Genomic DNA, 18938 nt, shown 5'->3' on the forward strand with positions numbered 1-18938 from the left:
AAAAAAAACATGCAAGACTTAGTTTGGTATATTTGCATGCATTGGTTCAATATTTTCATAAACATTATGGTATATTTGCATGCATTGATTGGTTCAATATTTTCATAAACAATATGGTGCATCATAATATGGCCGTATTTTTACCACACAATTTACTCTTGAGCACAGACAAACCTGTGCACCTGGGGAAGATTTAAGGCATGACAGGAACTAGATTATAAAATTACAAATCGATTTTATGGTGAAGAAAATTATAAACTTTTCTGGATTTGCTATTCATATGTTTTCATTCCGAAAAAATGGGCAAAAACTAAGTTTGGAAATTCAAACAGGTTTTAGAAACTCCTCTCCTGTAATAATAAATGTTGTGAGTAGTGTTAATTTCTGAAAACAAGAGACGATTAAACTGGGTAATTGAGTGGACCGTATCAAATAAAACTCATGTATTTGTTTATTTTCCCATCTTCTGGTGACAACAAAATCAGGGTAAGTTTTTAGTTATCTGAAACAAACATGCAACTTTTAAGGTAGGATACTACTTCGTCAAAATCTCCCCATTACGCTAGTTCATTTTCACAATCGTAGAAATGGAAGCCATTGTAGAGATGACGCGCTGCCAATTTTGCTCTTGAAAACCAATAAATTTATCACCATTACATTATAAAATATGTCAGTTGTAATTTAAAAGACAAATATATTTATACTAGCTAATAAGCATCAGTTAATCTTGTCTGCATTGATTCAACTTAAAACTATTGTCTGACCGGTTTTCAGGTGGAATTTTCGAAAATTCTTAAACATTAAAAACAAATCTTATTCAAATATTTCATGGCAGTGCAGACTAAAAATGTTCAGTGGTTTAAGATCATAAACCCTAGTTATCACAAACACATTTTTTTTCTCGAAGATATGCATTTTCGTCATTCAACTTAAGGTTCATGTGGACCCTATGGCTAAAATGGCCGTATTTTCACCTCAAAATTTTCTCGAGTACAGGCAAACCTGTGCATCTGGAAAAGTTTTAATGCATAGCATGCCCTAGATAAATAAAATTCAAATGCATTGTATGATTTAGAAAATTCATAACTTAACTGGATTTTGCCGTACACTATTTTTCGTCTCTGCAGAAGATGATAAAATTAACAAACAGTTCGAGTTTACCTTGATATGGTCCACTCAGGTACACAGTTTAAATAGCCAATTATTGTCAGGTATCTATTGTCCATCTAATGCCCATGTCAATTAAAAATGCTCACTTTAGTTTTTACCTGTGGGGAAGTTCTCAAACCTGTTTCCCAACTTAGTTTATTTTGGCACCTTCCGGAGGAATGAAAAAAAGTGCACGGCAAAATCCTGGTAAGTTTTTATTTTTCTAAAACATACTTAAAATTCATTAATCTAGGGCATGCTATGCCTGATTTTTTTTTTTACAGATACGCAGGTTTGTCAGTTCTCAGAGTATATTTTGAGGTGAAAATACGGCCATTTTAGCCAAAGGGTCCACATGAACCTTAAAAGACAGCCGTCAAGGACTTTAAGTAAAAAAATAATAGCTATTCGAACACACCTGCTCTGTTTTTGTGATTCATTATGATTAGATAGGTATTTCACTTGACCCATATGATTCATCTTTTCGTACTGTGATTTTTTAATGTTATAAAGTCAACCTGCAGCTTTGATATATAAAACTTTTAGAATCTGAAGCGATATGATATATCAAATACTCTTTCTTTGTTCGTTTTAAAGACAAAATATACTAATAAAAAATACCCTAACATAAAAAGGTGCACTCGATTTCTCTTTTCGATACAATTGTTACCCATTTTTAGCTCACCTGGCGTAAAAGGCCAAGTGAGCTTTTCCCATCACTTGGCGTCCGGCGTCCGTCGTCGTCGTCGTCGGCGGCGTCGTCGTCGTCGTCCTGCGTCCGTCGTCGTTAACTTTTACAAAAATCTTCTCCTCTGAAACTACTAAGCCAAATTAAACCAAACTTGGCCACAATTATCATTAATGTATCTAGTTTAAAGTTTGTGTTTAATTACCCAGCCAAGATGGCCGCCATGGCTAAAAATAGAACATGGGGTAAAATGCAGTTTCAGGCTTATAACTCAAAAACCAAAGCATTTAGAGCAAATCTGACATGGAGTAAAATTGTTTATCAGGTCAAGATCTATCTGCCCTGAAATTTTCAGATGAATCAGACAACCTATTGTTGGGTTGCTGCCCCTAAATTGGTAATTTTAAGGAAAGTTTACTGTTTTTGGTTATTATCTTGCATATTATTATAGATGGAGATAAACTGTAAACAGCAATAATGTTCAGCAAAGTAAGATTTACAAATAAGTCAACATGACCAAAATGGTCAGTTGACCCCTTTAGGAGTTATTGCCCTTTATAGTCATTTTTTAAGCATTTTTCGTAAATATCCATGATCTTTTACAAAAATCTTCTCCTCTGATACTACCGGGCCAAATTAATCCAAACTTGTCCACAATCATCATTGATGTATCTAGTTTAAAGTTTGTGTTTAATTAACCGGCCAATCATCCAAGATGGCCGCCATGGCTAAAAATAGAACATATGGATAAAATGCAGTTTTTGGCTTATTACTCAAAAACCAAAGCATTTAGAGCAAATGTGACGTGAGTAAAATTGTTTATCAGGTCAAGATCTATCTGCCCTGAAATTTTCAGATGAACCAGACAACCCATTGTTGGGTTGCTGCCCCTAAATTGGTAATTTTATGGAAATTTTACTGTTTTTGGTTATTATCTTGAATATTATTATAGATGGAGATAAACTGTAAACAGCAATAATGTTCAGCAAAGTAAGATTTACAAATAAGTCAACATGACCAAAATGGTCAATTGACCCCTTTAGGAGTTATTGCCCTTTATAGTCATTTTTTAAGCATTTTTCGTAAATATCCATGATCTTTTACAAAAATCTTCTCCTCTGATACTACCGGGCCAAATTAATCCAAACTTGTCCACAATCATCATTGATGTATCTAGTTTAAAGTTTGTGTTTAATTAACCGGCCAATCATCCACGATGGCCGCCATGGCTAATAATAGAACATATGGATAAAATGCAGTTTTTGGCTTATTACTCAAAAACCAAAGCATTTAGAGCAAATGTGACGTGAGTAAAATTGTTTATCAGGTCAAGATCTATCTGCCATGAAATTTTCAGATGAACCAGACAACCCATTGTTGGGTTGCTGCCCCTAAATTGGTAATTTTATGGAAATTTTACTGTTTTTGGTTATTATCTTGAATATTATTATAGATGGAGATAAACTGTAAACAGCAATAATGTTCAGCAAAGTAAGATTTACAAATAAGTCAACATGACCAAAATGGTCAGTTGACCCCTTTAGGAGTAATTGCCCTTTATAGTAAATTTTTAAGCATTTTTCGTAAATATCCATGATCTTTTACAAAAATCTTCTCCTCTGATACTGCAGGGCCAAATTAATCCAAACTTGTCCACAATCATCATTGATGTATCTAGTTTAAAATTTGTGTTTAATTACCCGGCCAACCATCCAAGATGGCCGCCATGGCTCAAAATAGAACAGAGGGGTAAAATGCAGTTTTTGGCTTATAACTCAAAAACCAAAGCATCTAGAGCAAATCTGTTATGGGTTAAATTGTTTATCAGGTCAAGATCTATCTGCCCTGAAATTTTCAGATGAATGGGACAACTCGTTGTTATGGTGCTGCCCCTAAATTGGTAATTTTAAGGAAATTTTGCTGTTTTGGGTTATTATCTTGAATATTATTATAGATAGAGTTAAACTGTGAACAGCAATAATGTGCAGCAATTTAAGACTCAAAAATAAGTCAAAGTGACCAAAATGGTCAATTGACCCCCTAAGAAGTTATTGTCCTATATAATCAATTTTTAACAATTTTCATAAAATTTGTAAAGGAATAGGTCCTGTAAGACCCCTTTTTTGGCCCCAAAATACAGCAGTTTTACAAAATTGTTAAAATGTAAACGTAAAAATTGGATAGTAGAATGGTTCTGCTGCATAAATATGAACTGTTTTTCACAATAAAATGCACATATATTGGATACTAGCACCATTAAGTCATGCTAAATTACTAAATTCTTCACAATTCCAGCATTTTAGTTAAATTTAAGACACTTTCCGTGTAAAACGAAAGTGGCCGCATTCGTGTTCATCCAAAATATTGAAATGGAAGTTGCATTTAATGATAATACATAACATATGTTAAGATTGAGGATGAACACGGATGCGGCCACTTTTGTTTGTGACAAAAACCATCTGAAAAGTGACATTTTTTCGCATATTTGGTAGTTGTTTCATATTTGAGCTTGAATCGGTTCGATTTTAATGACTAAATAAGTTCAAATCTTTCACATAAATTTATTGAATCATATGCAATAGACACTTTTAAAAGTGTTTAAAAAGTGGTCAAAATATTTCGTCAGATGAAACTGAAATTTGAGGCCAAAATCGGTCCTTACCGGACCTACTCCTTTTTACTAACATTTTCAACTGAAACTACACGGACAAGCTCATTATAGATAGAGATAATTGTAAGCAGCAAGAATGTTCAGTAAAGTAAGATGTGCAAACACATCACAATCACCTAAACACAATTTTGTCATGAACTGTCTGCTTCCTTTGTTTAATTCACATATACCAAGGTGAGCGACACAGGCTCTTTAGAGCCTCTAGTTTTATATTTTTTCCTGAGTCACATAATCGAAGGGCAGACACGGAAATTACTGAATTTTAAAATAGATTTATAATACGTCCGTGGTAAAAAAAAAAAAAATCGGAGGTTATAGTAATACATTGTCTACATCCAACTTGATAGATGCACATGTCGTCGACTTGATATCTAATTGTTCTGCATTACTATGTTATAAATAAATTGAAAATTTATGCAAATGGTGTTTTTAAAATAAAACACTTCGTAATTGAGAAGAAAATTGTCGTTTTATTTGTTTCTAATAACTTTTAAAATGTTTGTTACCATAGTAAACATTACAGTAAGCATTTATCACCTTCTCTAACAAAGAGCTTCGATTCTTTGGCTCTATTTCAACTGGGTGTCCGTCTGTTTTATATATGTTTATTTAGGTCCTGCCATGTCTAAAACTTTTCCAGATGCCTTAATGTATCTGTACTAAAAGTTAAATTTATGGTGTTAACACCGCCATATTTACTAAAAAACCAAGAAACTCTTTTCATAGGACTTAAATGATAATTTTTAAAAGAATTAATTCAATTTTCGATGTCACCACAAAGGTTTATTTTTTTATTTGTTTCATTGGATGAGCAAATCAGGTCAACTTTATGATCCGAATGTCATTGTTGTCATAATTATAATATTAAGTTTATAGAATTTTCAATTTATTGTACTCGAAATTCGAGGATATTTGATGAAGTTTGTTTCAGAGAACTTTAATTTCGCTATGAAACGAGAGGAAAATCTACATCACAAACAAGATTTTTTGTTCATTGTTGAAAAGGTCGTACGGTGACCTATAGTTGTTAATTTCTGTCATTTTGGTCTCTTGTGGAGAGTTGTCTCATTGGCAATCATACCACATCTTCTTTTTTTAAATTCAGGAGACAAACTGACATCCAAAAGAAATAGAAAAACAAAATCTCAATGAAATCGATCTTGTTAACTCTGTCCTTATGTTTGAAATGATTTTATGCTTTGAAAATGATTGGTTCATTCATTTATTAATGCATTGATTCACCGATTCGTGCACTGGTTGATTGATTGGTAGATTCGTATTTTCGTTCGACCATTCGTTTATTGCAGTAGGAAGAATTTTCTTAAAGACATAAAGATATTTACACAATGGGTATCCATTTACAATTTTCGTTATCTTTACAATCTATTTCCTGAAAAAAATAATGTTATCTCTGTTTCCTTGTTGATGTACACATTTAGATGAACCAATGAATCATACATGTAAATATACTAACTAAGACACACATACCAATGTATATATATTTGATACCAAACTTCCCTTTTTTTAACATTTATGTCGTTATGTACACTTTTCCGGCTTACTATACATATATATTTTAATTATTGTGCGCAGAACGTTTCTCATAACGATCCAGCGCCCTTGTATAAGAATGATCTTTGTTAGTGTCTACTTATTTTGTATAAAATATAGATATAAACAAAGAATTGGGATATAAAAAGTTTTTAATATCAAGTAAGTGTCAAACTTCTATCTAGAATTTTCAAAGAGATAAATAATGAAATGGGATGTTGACATGACCTCAAAATAGTTGATATTTTATATTGACATATTTATATTTATTTTTTCAATACAAATTAAAAAAAAAAAACCCTAGTGTATCAAAACCCTTGAAATATTGTTATTGTTTACAAAGTAGGAGGTTCAACTCATTTAGCGAATAGTTTAAATGCTAATACTTACTTTACTTACTTACAACTCCCGTTAGCGTAGCGCCATGTGTCGCATAGGGCGCGAATGCGTTCTTCCATTTCGCGTTTCTGTAATTTTAATTTTTTTTTACAAGGATTAGGATGTTGGCCTATCGCTCAATCCCCAACCTGGAGAACCAGAGAGTTTCTTTCCTATAGATCCATTGCCGACCAAGGCTGACGAGTCAAATCTACCCGGTATTTTATATCAGAGTTTTCTTCTCCTATATGAATTGCCTTTCAAGGCTGACGACTTTTATCTAGCCGGCTATTAACCCAAATGCTAATACCAAGGAACATTAATATATAGAAAAATTGCTAAATAACTATTTTATACAAAAGTACTGCATTTTTTCAATGACTTTTTTGTCTATTTTAATAATTAATCTTAATAAATTATATTCAAATTGAAACTGTAAACAACAATCTTAATAACAAAAATAAAATCCGAAAAGAATCTTGACACACAGTTAAAATGACCTTGATTCTCAATTTTTAATGTGTTTAAATATTATATAATACATAAAATTATATTGGGATAAACGTGCATAAAGGTATTTAATATTAACATACATTTACCAAGTAAAGTCATTACATTTTTTCTTCAGTCTGATCAGATAAGGAGACTTGTCAAACAGGATGTTACTTATTTGAACAACAACATTTAAGGAACGACATAAAAATATCAATGAAGGATAAAAAACTTAATTCAAATAGTTTGGAAGGGGGATGCAAAACTGCTGCAAGGTTTGTTTGATTGATATTGACTTAATATTATCAGATTATCACATTTCGTTTTTCATATCGCATGTATTATCAGCCCTAGGTTCAATATCAGCCCAAGAGCCGCATGGCTCGAGGGCTGATATTGACCGAGGGCTGATAATACATGCGATATGAAAAATGACATGCCATGATCTTTTTATCATATGCTTCAACCATGGAGAAAAATAACTGATTTGTATATTGATCCTTTTACGTGGTTCTGTAATAGAAGTTTAAAGATTGAAAAGTTCACGGACGTCGGACCCCAAATTTAGTACATTCGATATGAAATTTTTCTATCATTTGCCTCAACAGAGAAGCAACGCATTTAAATATGGACGAATCGACAAAAAGAAACAAAAAATAACAATACACATAATGAAGACTGTTAGGCAACTTTTTAAAGTAAGTTAAACTTTCTAAATTATGTTTGAAACTTTTTAAATAAACAATGCATTTATTTAATAATTTTTTTTTTTTTTTTTTTATTATTATTTCACAAAATATACTTTCCAGTATCCAAATGATTGTATTGCACACTACTTTGTAATAGTTTTCACTGAAAACGTAGCATTGAGGTGTATTTTCCGGAATTTGCCGAGTATCATCGGAATGCCATGTGATTACGTTACGGAAAGGCATGTGATAACAATCGAAGTATGTGATAAACTTTTCATATCAGAATCAGAATCAGAATAATTTATTACAGTGTCACATACCAATATAAAACACAATAAATACATATAATTACATAATATGCATATCAGCCCGCTAAGGACCAATTCGAAAAATATGGAAATTACGTTAATCTAATGGTATTATCATACAGTAAAAATCATATGTTATTTAGTCTAAGTATATGATAAATATCCTTATTGGACAATCAATTTTTCCCAAATTAAGTTGAGAAGGTGAAAGGGGTGTCAGTGAAAAAACTATATGAATTATTTTTCTTTGTCCTAGTACATTTACCTTTTGGTGTCGTCATTAAAGGGGTACTAGCTATGTGATATATAATTAAACAAATCTAAAATATGATGTTTTGTTTGTTCAATCATTAATGAAAGTGAAAAAGTCAAATATTGTTCAATTTTGTCAAAATAACCTACGGAACATTAATGATGAATTATTCACTTGTAAGTGAATAATTCGAACTCATTTAATCTGTATTCACGTGAACTTCAATTTTAACCACTTACATGTAACTAGAGATGGATATCGCATGAATTTTCCGTGTTAAGTTATTTAAAGGAAAAGACTGATTCGATCCACAAAAAAACGTTCTTATACAGGTAAAAACGATGATAAATACATATGTTTAATCTATAATATGAAATAAGACAGATCCAGAAAAATCGCATTGCACGAGTTTCTTAATCTATTCATATCTTTACTTATGTTTTTATCGCTTATATGGTCATCGGAGTTGTTCTCACTATAGTTAATTAGATGGGGTTAAGACTAAAACGCACACGAAATAAAGCAACATGCTATCGAGATCATGACCTATCAACTGTTTATTTAAGACTTTCAATAGTTTGGTTAAATGTTTTAAACTGTTACAAATCAAATATCAAAATTTAAGTCAAATCGGTGAACATGGAATTTGGCAGCTAGTGCCCCTTAAAAGTCACATGAAACTTCAAATTTAAAAATAAAGTTGAACATGTTTTATATACTTATATTTCAAAATCTGTGAACGTGATTTTTTTCTATAAGAAAATCTTCTATTTTATCTAAATCTTCATAAATGTACCGATGTTGAATTGTTGACTTCCCAGACACTAATTCGCCGATATTTTCCCCTCATGCAGTGATCTTAAATTAGACTACGAGAACTCTCGTTATAACAGGAAAATAGAAATTACAGAAATAGAAAGAACAAATTCAACACAACAAAACAATTACAAGTGATAATGAATAAAACAAATAAGATTTAACACATGGAAAATATAAAAACCCAAATGGTCTGGCTATTTTAAATCACTTGACTATCACGCTTTCCATGTGATCATTCTAATGTGTAACCCCAGTCAAGCATGTTTGAGATGGTGTCATACTTCGGTTCTCGATTGCAGTTTAACAATTTAAAAACAGTTTTTATGAATACACGTAATACCACTACAATCATGACAATAGAGTTATAAAAATTTGTAAAATAAGGAAATATTTTTATATTTAAACCTGAAACTTGACTGACCTACACATTCACGTTTAACTTAGCAGAACAATCGCAACAGTGTTGATCTACGGGTGTTTAACGACCCGTAACTCGGTCAACAATACTTAAACAATACTATATTAAGAAACGAAATAGGACTTGCATGTCATAGGAATTTAAATGTATAAACAATATACTAACTTGGATTATTGGTATTATGGATTACAACGAACATGGGCGACAACGGTAATACCATTTCATTATTAAAGGTAAATGTTTTTAAACACACCCGACGTAACCAGAGTACATGTACAGGAATACTAATTGGGACAACATACGTTTCAGACCGAAAACTAGGCAATCGAAACTGATTAATTAGATCTATGACAGAGAGCAATTATGACACTATATATTCATGGAATCTAAACATGTTATGTATTTATAATTTATAGGAATTGTGATGGAACTCTAAAATCAATACTAATACAACAATCATTCAATGCATGTTTAGACGAACTTTACCTGGTGTTGTAGTACTATTGCGTGGATTACAACATATATAAATATATCTATATTGAAAACTGGAACTAATTCTTGGAAAAACACTACTGGTAACACTTTGGATTACCTCACTTTGGGACTATCATTGGTACATATTTGTGTTCTAGTTTGTAGTCAGAGACCTTTTTGCACTTGAAGTATGTATTTAGATCGTCGAAAAGATTAAAACATGAAAAAATCAACATGGAGGTTGTTCATCTGTGCCTTTTGTTTCTACTTCAGTTTTACATTTCTTTTATGGTCGACAGAACTTCATCAGACGGATTTCTCTAACAAACCACAAGTTCATAACGAAAAACATGTGATCATGGTTGGAAAACCGAATAATTCTACGACAAATGAGAGCTTAATCGAAGAACCCGAACATTACTGGAGAAACGTTACTACGATTCCACAAAAAGCCTTTTACTATTCAGCATATGCACACGCATCAAATATCATCAGATTGTTCGGGACAATCGAGAAAGGTCTGAAAGATGGATTAGAGTGTTGTTTCTTTACGAACAGAGGAGATAGTGTTGCTGAAAAAAATATTGGAGCTCATTACACTGTGTTACCTGAACATAAAGGACTGAGGTAGGTTTCTTATAGTATTGCTTACAAATTCAGACGTTTCTGTTTTGATAAAGTCCCCTATCCGCAAAGAGTATGTACACTAACTACTTTTAACTTATATGATTTTATTTAATGATAAACTAAGGAAGTATAACAATCTTGTACGTAGCTCTTTGAAAACGGGTGTGCAAATTAACCTTCGTTCTTTAAATTTGAATTTGCACAAATATCCAGTAATACTGAAAAATATATAAGCGTAAGTAATATTGAAACTTTTAATGTGGCGGAGCAGAACATGACTTTATTTTTTATCCTCTTTGATTTATTATTTAGATCTGAACTTATAACACAACACTTCATATAACATATCTTTATTTCCCAACAGACAATATTAAATTGGTATACAGAGATACATACAATAAATATTTCATAATGTATATACGTACAGACAGAGACATATATAATATATGTCTCTGGTACAAACATACAAAAGTTAAACATATATACTAAATAATATGCAAGTACATGAGCTACCCAGGAGAGCCTACATGCATATTGGCAACGTAGTTTTATAAATTTGCACAATAACAGATCAGAAAGATTTTTACTATTCATTAATTCATTAAGTTCTGATAACTGGGAAGTACGAGATGAATTAGTAAGTAAGTAAGTAAATTATTTATTATAGTGACATGTGTAAATTATGTACAGATTATAAACATATAATATATGATAAATATTGATATTTCTGCCCAATGAAACTTAAATAAAATTAAATAATTATATAAGAATTATATCACGTTCTAATCTTTAGTTGACGTAAGTTAATTTCAAAAATATTTAGACATACAAGTATTTGTAAACAAAAAGTTAAGCTTTAAATATTAAAAAAAAAAGTGTTATACAGCAACTGACGTCTTCTATGAAATGCACAAACTATATATTTTGCTAATTTTCTTATATGGAAAGTAATTTAAAAGTTCAATTTTTCAGCATGATTCAAATCTGTGAAGTTTTCAAATTTACCGAAACAGTTAATGGGACATTTAATATACAATGGGCAACCAAACATAAAATAGAACTCGGTTTCAGTTTCTAATTTTTACAGAATATACAGTTTCTTTTTTTCTAGACTTTCGTTGAGTATCTACCAGTTGCACTTAGTGTTACCGCTCAATTTTACTCAAGTTCAAATTAACGTAATTTTTGGTTGCAAAGACTGTATTAAAGTTCCTATACATGTATGTTCGTAATTTTGAAACGTTTTGGACGGAATTTCCTCCAGATATCTGAATACAGACGAGCAATGTTGGTTTCAACCAACGATAAGTCGACATCTGATTTCAGTTCTTAGAAATGTCCTAGTTCAAGCTGGTCTAGTGTGTCCTTTACTTCACTACACCAATTACTTTTACAGCGATCATAGTCAATATTCAATGCTAATTTGGTGATGCGGTTGTTGTCAAATCGAATGAGTCTATTCCAGTATCTCACCATATGGACCCAACGCCGATACTGACTCGGGATCCAGCCGATATCTCCGTGTATAGCAAGTACTGTATGGGTGCAAATCTGTGGACTCCTAAATAATAGCCCTGTTCTGAATATATTGTCTATTGACTGATATTTTCGGTATCCCCATACACCAGACGAGTAATCAAGTATAGGAACAATACAATAGTTGAATAATTTATATACAAAGCCTTTAATATTATGGATTTTAGCAATTATATTCCAAAGTGCTCGTCCGCCACTTTTAGCAAGAAGATCCACATTGATTTCGACAAAAAACTGCCGTTGTAGCTAAATTTTATTCCTAAGTAAGTAAGTAAGTAAGCAGATTATTTATAATAGTGGCTTGTAATTAAGGTTAAGTGTGTCAATTAACATAGTTTAACATAATTTATACATACTCCCGACCCGATGGGTCTATAAGTAACCTAAATTTTAAATATTAAAGTTCAGATCTGATTTGTCGAATTAACTAGCAAACTATTTAAACACACCGATATATTTCGGGGATGGCAAATTTTTTTAAACTTTGAACTCGAGCTCTGTTTCGGTCGACATGCTCACAATTGAAAAATCAAGTGTTAACCACAAACCATGATTGACCTGATTACACAAACTTTCGGTTCTATTTGTTTAAAGTTTTCCGTATGACTATACACTAAATTAAGTAGTGTCACTATTATACATAACACGGAAGATTTGTGCATTCATTAGAAATAAAAGAACTATTATACATACATATTTCAAATTCTATTTTTTTTTTGGAATTGTATGTTATTTCTTTTTACATTTTCAACGAAAGACTACATTTTTTAACTAAATAATTCATGACAGTTTCCCTATTGAAAACCTCTAATGGTATATTAAATCAGTGTTCAGTCAGGCTGAGGGACGCACGGGCGGATGAAGCCAATTTAAAAAGGGGTTCTCAACACAGGATAAAAGGGGGGACCAACTACATGTCCCCATTCAAAAGCATTGATCGGCCAAAAAAAGGGGGATTCCAACCCCTGGACCCCCACCGGATCCACAACATTGTCTAATGACTAAATAACGTGAAAAATATAAGACTATGATCAGCTTGTTGGCAAGCTAACAATGGCTAGTTAATAAATCAAAACACGTAAAATATTAAACACCACAGAATGGTATAATATAACTAGCAAATACAAAATATGAACCCGACTATGTTTGAGCTCTTGTGTTTAAGAAAGTTCGAAATTTAAAACCAGGAGCCAGTTATACATCAAGTAGAAATAGTACGATCAAGAGCAATAAGACCCAGACATTCAACACAGACTTTTAGTGTGATGTCATGTGCTCTGGGAGGGTAAGACGACCTTGAGGGGGTTTTATCGACTGCTTAAATTGTGTTGCTATGGCGACAGGCCCAGGCCCCGACCGTTTCATATACGTAGTAATTTTTATGCATGAAACGTGTGATAAATGTTTCCATAGTCAAAATATTTTTCAGTGTCCTTTAAAAAATGCATCATAATTTAAGTATTTGTCGTTTGCTAAAAAAAGATATGATCCAAAATTGAACCAAAAAGAAAAAGTAAAATCTTCGTGGTATATAGACGAAATTGTTTTAACTGTTAAATAATATAAGATCTTATAGATATCATACACTAACATACAGTACCAGTTTATAGTTTATGTCAAACCGGATTTTGTACACCAGGATGAACCCATTATGGTAACAATACAATTTGTAAATACTTGAGTTGTGCAAAAAATCTTTTTCATTCAATCTACTTATCTGTGTTGTGTATTTTATCAGTTAAAATATAATAATATGATTACAAAGAACATGCAGTAAAAAAATGATTATATAATATACAGTTAACTCTAGATGTCTCGAACTCGGTTAACTCGAAATTACACCAAACACATGATTTGTTCAATGTATTAGAACTTGATTTTTTTTACTAAAATTTCAATAACAGCTTTTATTATATGAACTATTTTGTTGCCATAAAAGACATACAATGTAGCTGTTTGTTTTCTCGTCCGTTTGGTCTTCGTTAGATTTTTAGTTGCCTCGTTTGCAATCATATGAAATCTCCTTATTTATATAGAGATAGAGTTACTGAGTCCTGCATAGCAGCCCATTATCTTCAAATACGTTTTTTTGTAAAGACAATTCACTTTTTCAATGACTCATCTTTTCGGATTTAGTTATTCAATTTCTAAATACAACGGTCCTTTTGTCTTTCAAACAAATTCAACAGTCAAATGTATTATAACTCCGACTTACAAATTTGTTCAGCAATTAAAAGGGACTGTCAACCATTGGTATATATCTACATATTTTTGAAATTTCCAAACAAATTTCTTGTATTTTCTGCAATACTCAAAATTGTCGAACATCATTATATTGAGGTCTTCGATGTGATTATTATTTAGATATCGACGGCAAGACTTTAACCCAAAATATATTATATATTGCATGTCAATTAGCAATCAAGTGGCTAGATTGTAGCAACTTATTTATTTGAAGCAATAAAATTTATATAATCTTGAAAGTTATAACAGTTTTACTACGTTTGTGATTTCAGGGGTCAACTCGAATAAAGGCTCTTATCATACGTCCTCAAGATTTACGTAATTTTAAATTTAAAATTTAAAGTGCAACTACAACCCATCCAGGTATTACACAAGAAAGTCAAGTTTGTTAGAAGTTTTTGGACCCCCCCCCCCTTTTAAGAAAAACCTAAACCCAAACAAACAAACAAAAACAAAAATCAAAAGTAACTTGACCAATGGCATTTGATTTTTAATGTTCAAGGACTTTTGGCATTGTCTAGGTATACACATTTCCATTCACCATTTTATACACACGAGGAAGTAGCGCACACTTTAACAGATTTAATAAAGCACTAGTTATTCCTTCAAAACCCTTGCTATTAGCTTTTTTGTGTATATTTATTTTATTATTTATTATACAGTATTTATAACAGCGCATTATATAATATGTTAATTACCATAAGCGCTTTAAAATATTTCGATATACATATATAAGTATTAACAATGAAATATAAAAGCCCATGATTAAAACTTTTAAAACAAACTATCTCTTTTTAGTGCATCTCAAATCATCTCTTTTTATGCATTTCAAATCAGTCCAACTAAAAGCTTCCCGTAAAAAAGGGAAATGAGAAAAAAGAATTTGAAGAAATTTGCACGCAGTCTTTTTAAGAATCGATACTTGTAAAAAAAATTAACATGCAATGACAGATGTTAATTAATATTCAAGAGGCTTACAAATTATTGAAAACTTGTTTCTTGTCTACCGGAAAGTTTTACGTGTAACTTATTAACAAAATATAGTATATTTAGTAAGAATATATTATGATATATAAAGATGAATTTTGTTTAAAAGTTGACAGTCAAGGCTTTGTAATCCGCATACACTACTAATCCGCGTCCTAATTCATTCCTTAACGTACATATATATAAACAACGTGAATGTAAAATGACGACATGAGGGAGAGAAAGAAGTTTACAGTGCTCTTTATCTCAATTTATTTTGTTGGTTTGTTTAGAATATGGAAAACAATACATAATTTGCATGAAAAGGGTGGTGACACTTTAGGAAATTCTTCCGGATCTCGTGTTCATTTCGATGCAAATAGCCAATATGTACACGTTTCGTCACAAATACATGAAACAAGACTAATTTCACACACGAAATTACAAGATTCACACATTCATTTTAAAACTGACGAAACATCGAGATATGCAGTAGAGACTAATTTGCAATATTGGAGATCGGTTGATAATACTAATGTGAAATTTTATTATTATTCTGCCTATGGCGATGTGACGAATTTAAAAGTACGTATAGTCGGATCTTTAAGTACTTACATTAAGGAACACATAAACTGTTGTATCTACACTTCTAAATCACCAGTATCAAACTTTACTAAAGTAAGGGCAGAATATAATTTAATACCCGAAGGAAAAGGACTAAGGTACGTCAAATATATAATATTGAAAATGTTATACGTATAGTTTTCTTTAAATATAAATGTATGATACTATAGGATACGTATAATAATTAATTGTCTTGCTGTCAATGAGTCAATGGCAATGCATAATTTAGCAACAAGTTTATGGTTTGTCCAGTTTCTATAATAAACAATTGACTTTAACTGTACACCTACATTTTTTTGTACATGGATGTTCTTTTTCATGATATAAAAATAAGAAGATGTGGTATGATTGCCAATGTAAATGAGACACGTCTACACAAGAGACGGTCAAATGGCATAGACATTAACAATATTTAGTTGTTTTTTTGTTAATTATGCCCCATGCACCTACGATAGTAGAGGGGCATAGTGTTTTCTGCTCAGTGCGTCCGTCTGTTCGTCGTACCGTTCGTTCGTCCGTCCGTCTGTTTCGCTTCAGGTTAAAGTTTTTGGTCAAGATAGTTTTTGATAAAGTTGAAGTCCAATCAACTTCAAACTTAGCACACATAATCACTATGATAGGATCTTTCTAATTTTATTGAAAAATTAGATTTTTGACCTCAATTTCACGGTTCACTGAACATAGAAAATGATAGTGCAAGTTTCAGGTTAAAGGTTTTGGTCACGGTAGTGTTTGATGAAGTTGAAGTTCAATCAACTTAAAACTTGTTATAGATCTATGTTCCCTATGATATGATCTTTCTAATTTAAATGCCAAATTAGATTTTTTAGATTTGACATATTTCTTTGTCATTGAAGATTTTCCTAAAGATACAATTGTTATAAACCAGATGTTTTGCTCATATAAAGAAAACTCCTTTGTAGTGATGCTTTTTTATATTTATTGTTGATGCACGTTTTATTTTATTAACTAAAGAAGACCTCAATCCTAACATATGTTGTCCTTCTCTTTTGTGTATTTCGCAACAAATTTTGTCTATTTTGCATCTTGATGGTTTCTGTTGATAGTTGTTGTTACCACAACACTTGCCATGCAGAACATAAAAGTAAGGGGTTCGGGTTGTCGGGATATGAAGGTTGAAAATATAAAAGATAAAGTAAATTATTATGCGTTATAGTTGGGTGTATAGTTTCTTTAAGATGTTTCATTTTCTAACCCATATTATCTTGTACTATGGTATTATCTACTAAATTAAATAACTTGTAAGGTCATTTCCTGGTATACCAGCTTTAGATAGAGGAAATGAATGCGGATCTTTAATGTATTATAGTGTTATTAAATAGGTCTTTTCATTATAATCTTGATTGATGATCAAGGACAAGTTGTATTGGGTCGAGATCATATGCATTGGCTTTGGGGGTAGCTAATGGCCGATATAGCGAATCGAGACCCAATACGACTGTTGGAGGGGGGTAAACAGGATTGATTTTAAAGGCTATAAAATATTCAGCTGTTGGATGTATAAACTTTCTGACTTTTCTTTCTTCCTTCCCGTCTCTCTTCTTTTAAGTGCCAATCATCTGTCTTCGATGCAGCTTTTGAATTCGTTTTACAACCTATTCATGATTATTGTATTGAACATATCTACAAAATAAACAAAGACTGTTGAAAATTAAATAAATCAACATGAAATTCTTTAAATTGAAAAAAGTTAAAGTAAATATTAGGTATTCCGCCATGTAACAATTTATGTTTAATATGTTTGAACAAGCAGTATAGTCAAAACGGAACAACAGTGTATGAAGGAATATTACTTAAATTATTATTTTATTAAAGCGTTTTCTTTGTGTGATATATATAATGTGTTCAGAATATCAGTGTGAAAATAAGATCTTATTACATTTTGTTCTTTTTATGTCGTTATTTGACGTTGTTGTTATATTATGTCACAAACTGTAAAGTTTATATGGCAATAAAACTTTGAATTTGAATTTGAATTTGAATTTGTTATTTGACGTATATAATAGAGACACATCCGTTAGGGCGTTTGCCCTATATGGTGTTTTAATTAACACCCGGATAATGCAAAAGGATGGAGGGGTCTTTCAGCAATATTATTCTATTTTATGGTTAATCAGAGTAGATGACTGCTATCCATTTACATTTATTGACGCCTTGTTGTAAATAGAAATACCAAGTCATGATCATAATTATATTTGACACATTAATCCAGACAATATGTATTATAACCTATATGAAATAGTAAAACATAAAAGCGTATGTAATGTATTGATTTTACAGCCGATAGGATTGATTGTGTAGGTAAAGGTGATATCTTTGGTTAGCCTGCTTGTTAGCTGTAAAGTGATGTCATTACTAGGTGAGGTATACTACCATCCTTTCAAAGTAGTCTTATCCTACAGACAGATAGATCGGTAAGCAAGCAAACTAGTCAAAGATGTTACCTTTAGCTACATGTACATATTCATTGAAATCGGCTGTAAATTATCTAAATAAATATGGGACATGTTTTAAGTGGGTGTTGGTGTTTGACAGTATTCGCACCATATCCATTCGGAACGTTGGCAATATAAACTAATATCATAGCCTGGGACCCATACAACTTTCCACATGTTCCAATTTAATCAATAGTGAAAAGACTCAACCACTTAACCATGTGAAATACAATATTTACCAAACTCTCGATAGTTCCTCAATTTTAAATTTTATATATGCTCGGTAAACCTAGCATTTAGAGTTTTAAAATTTAAGTATCTCTAGTGGATAATCTATATATTATGGAAGAACTCCTCGAGAAACCACTGATAAAAATAGGAGAAATCGATTTGTAGTGTTACTTTTTTTAATCAGCATTCTTTGGTAAACTATTCATGTATCTATTATTTAATATTTATAAATATTTTATACTGACGTTTCAAGTGGATTGATTTATAAAACTTTTGCAAGCATGTTATCATAATTAGACTTGCTAAAAATATAAATGCATGTTCGATATAAAATTGACACGCGGTGATTTTATATTAAGTG

The 18938-nt window shown here is 31.5% G+C and overlaps 1 protein-coding gene across 6 annotated transcripts in view; it reads left to right on the forward strand.

Annotated features, from left to right (window-relative positions):
- The first annotated feature begins 404 nt into the window (after positions 1-404).
- The window catches only part of LOC134721503 (beta-1,4-galactosyltransferase galt-1-like), a 28654-nt gene continuing 10120 nt past the window's right edge, over positions 405-18938 (forward strand). Inside the window, exons 1-2 of one of the 6 annotated variants that reach the window (XM_063584573.1) lie at positions 405-486; positions 10167-10520. In XM_063584573.1, the coding sequence (XP_063440643.1) occupies positions 10252-10520 (269 nt within the window). In that variant the 5' untranslated portion in view covers positions 405-486; positions 10167-10251. The other 5 variants (XM_063584569.1, XM_063584572.1, XM_063584568.1 and 2 more) reach the window with 5 other exon arrangements.

This window comes from Mytilus trossulus, chromosome 6 (assembly GCF_036588685.1).
Source record: "Mytilus trossulus isolate FHL-02 chromosome 6, PNRI_Mtr1.1.1.hap1, whole genome shotgun sequence".
Classification (NCBI taxonomy): Eukaryota; Metazoa; Mollusca; class Bivalvia; order Mytilida; family Mytilidae; genus Mytilus; species Mytilus trossulus.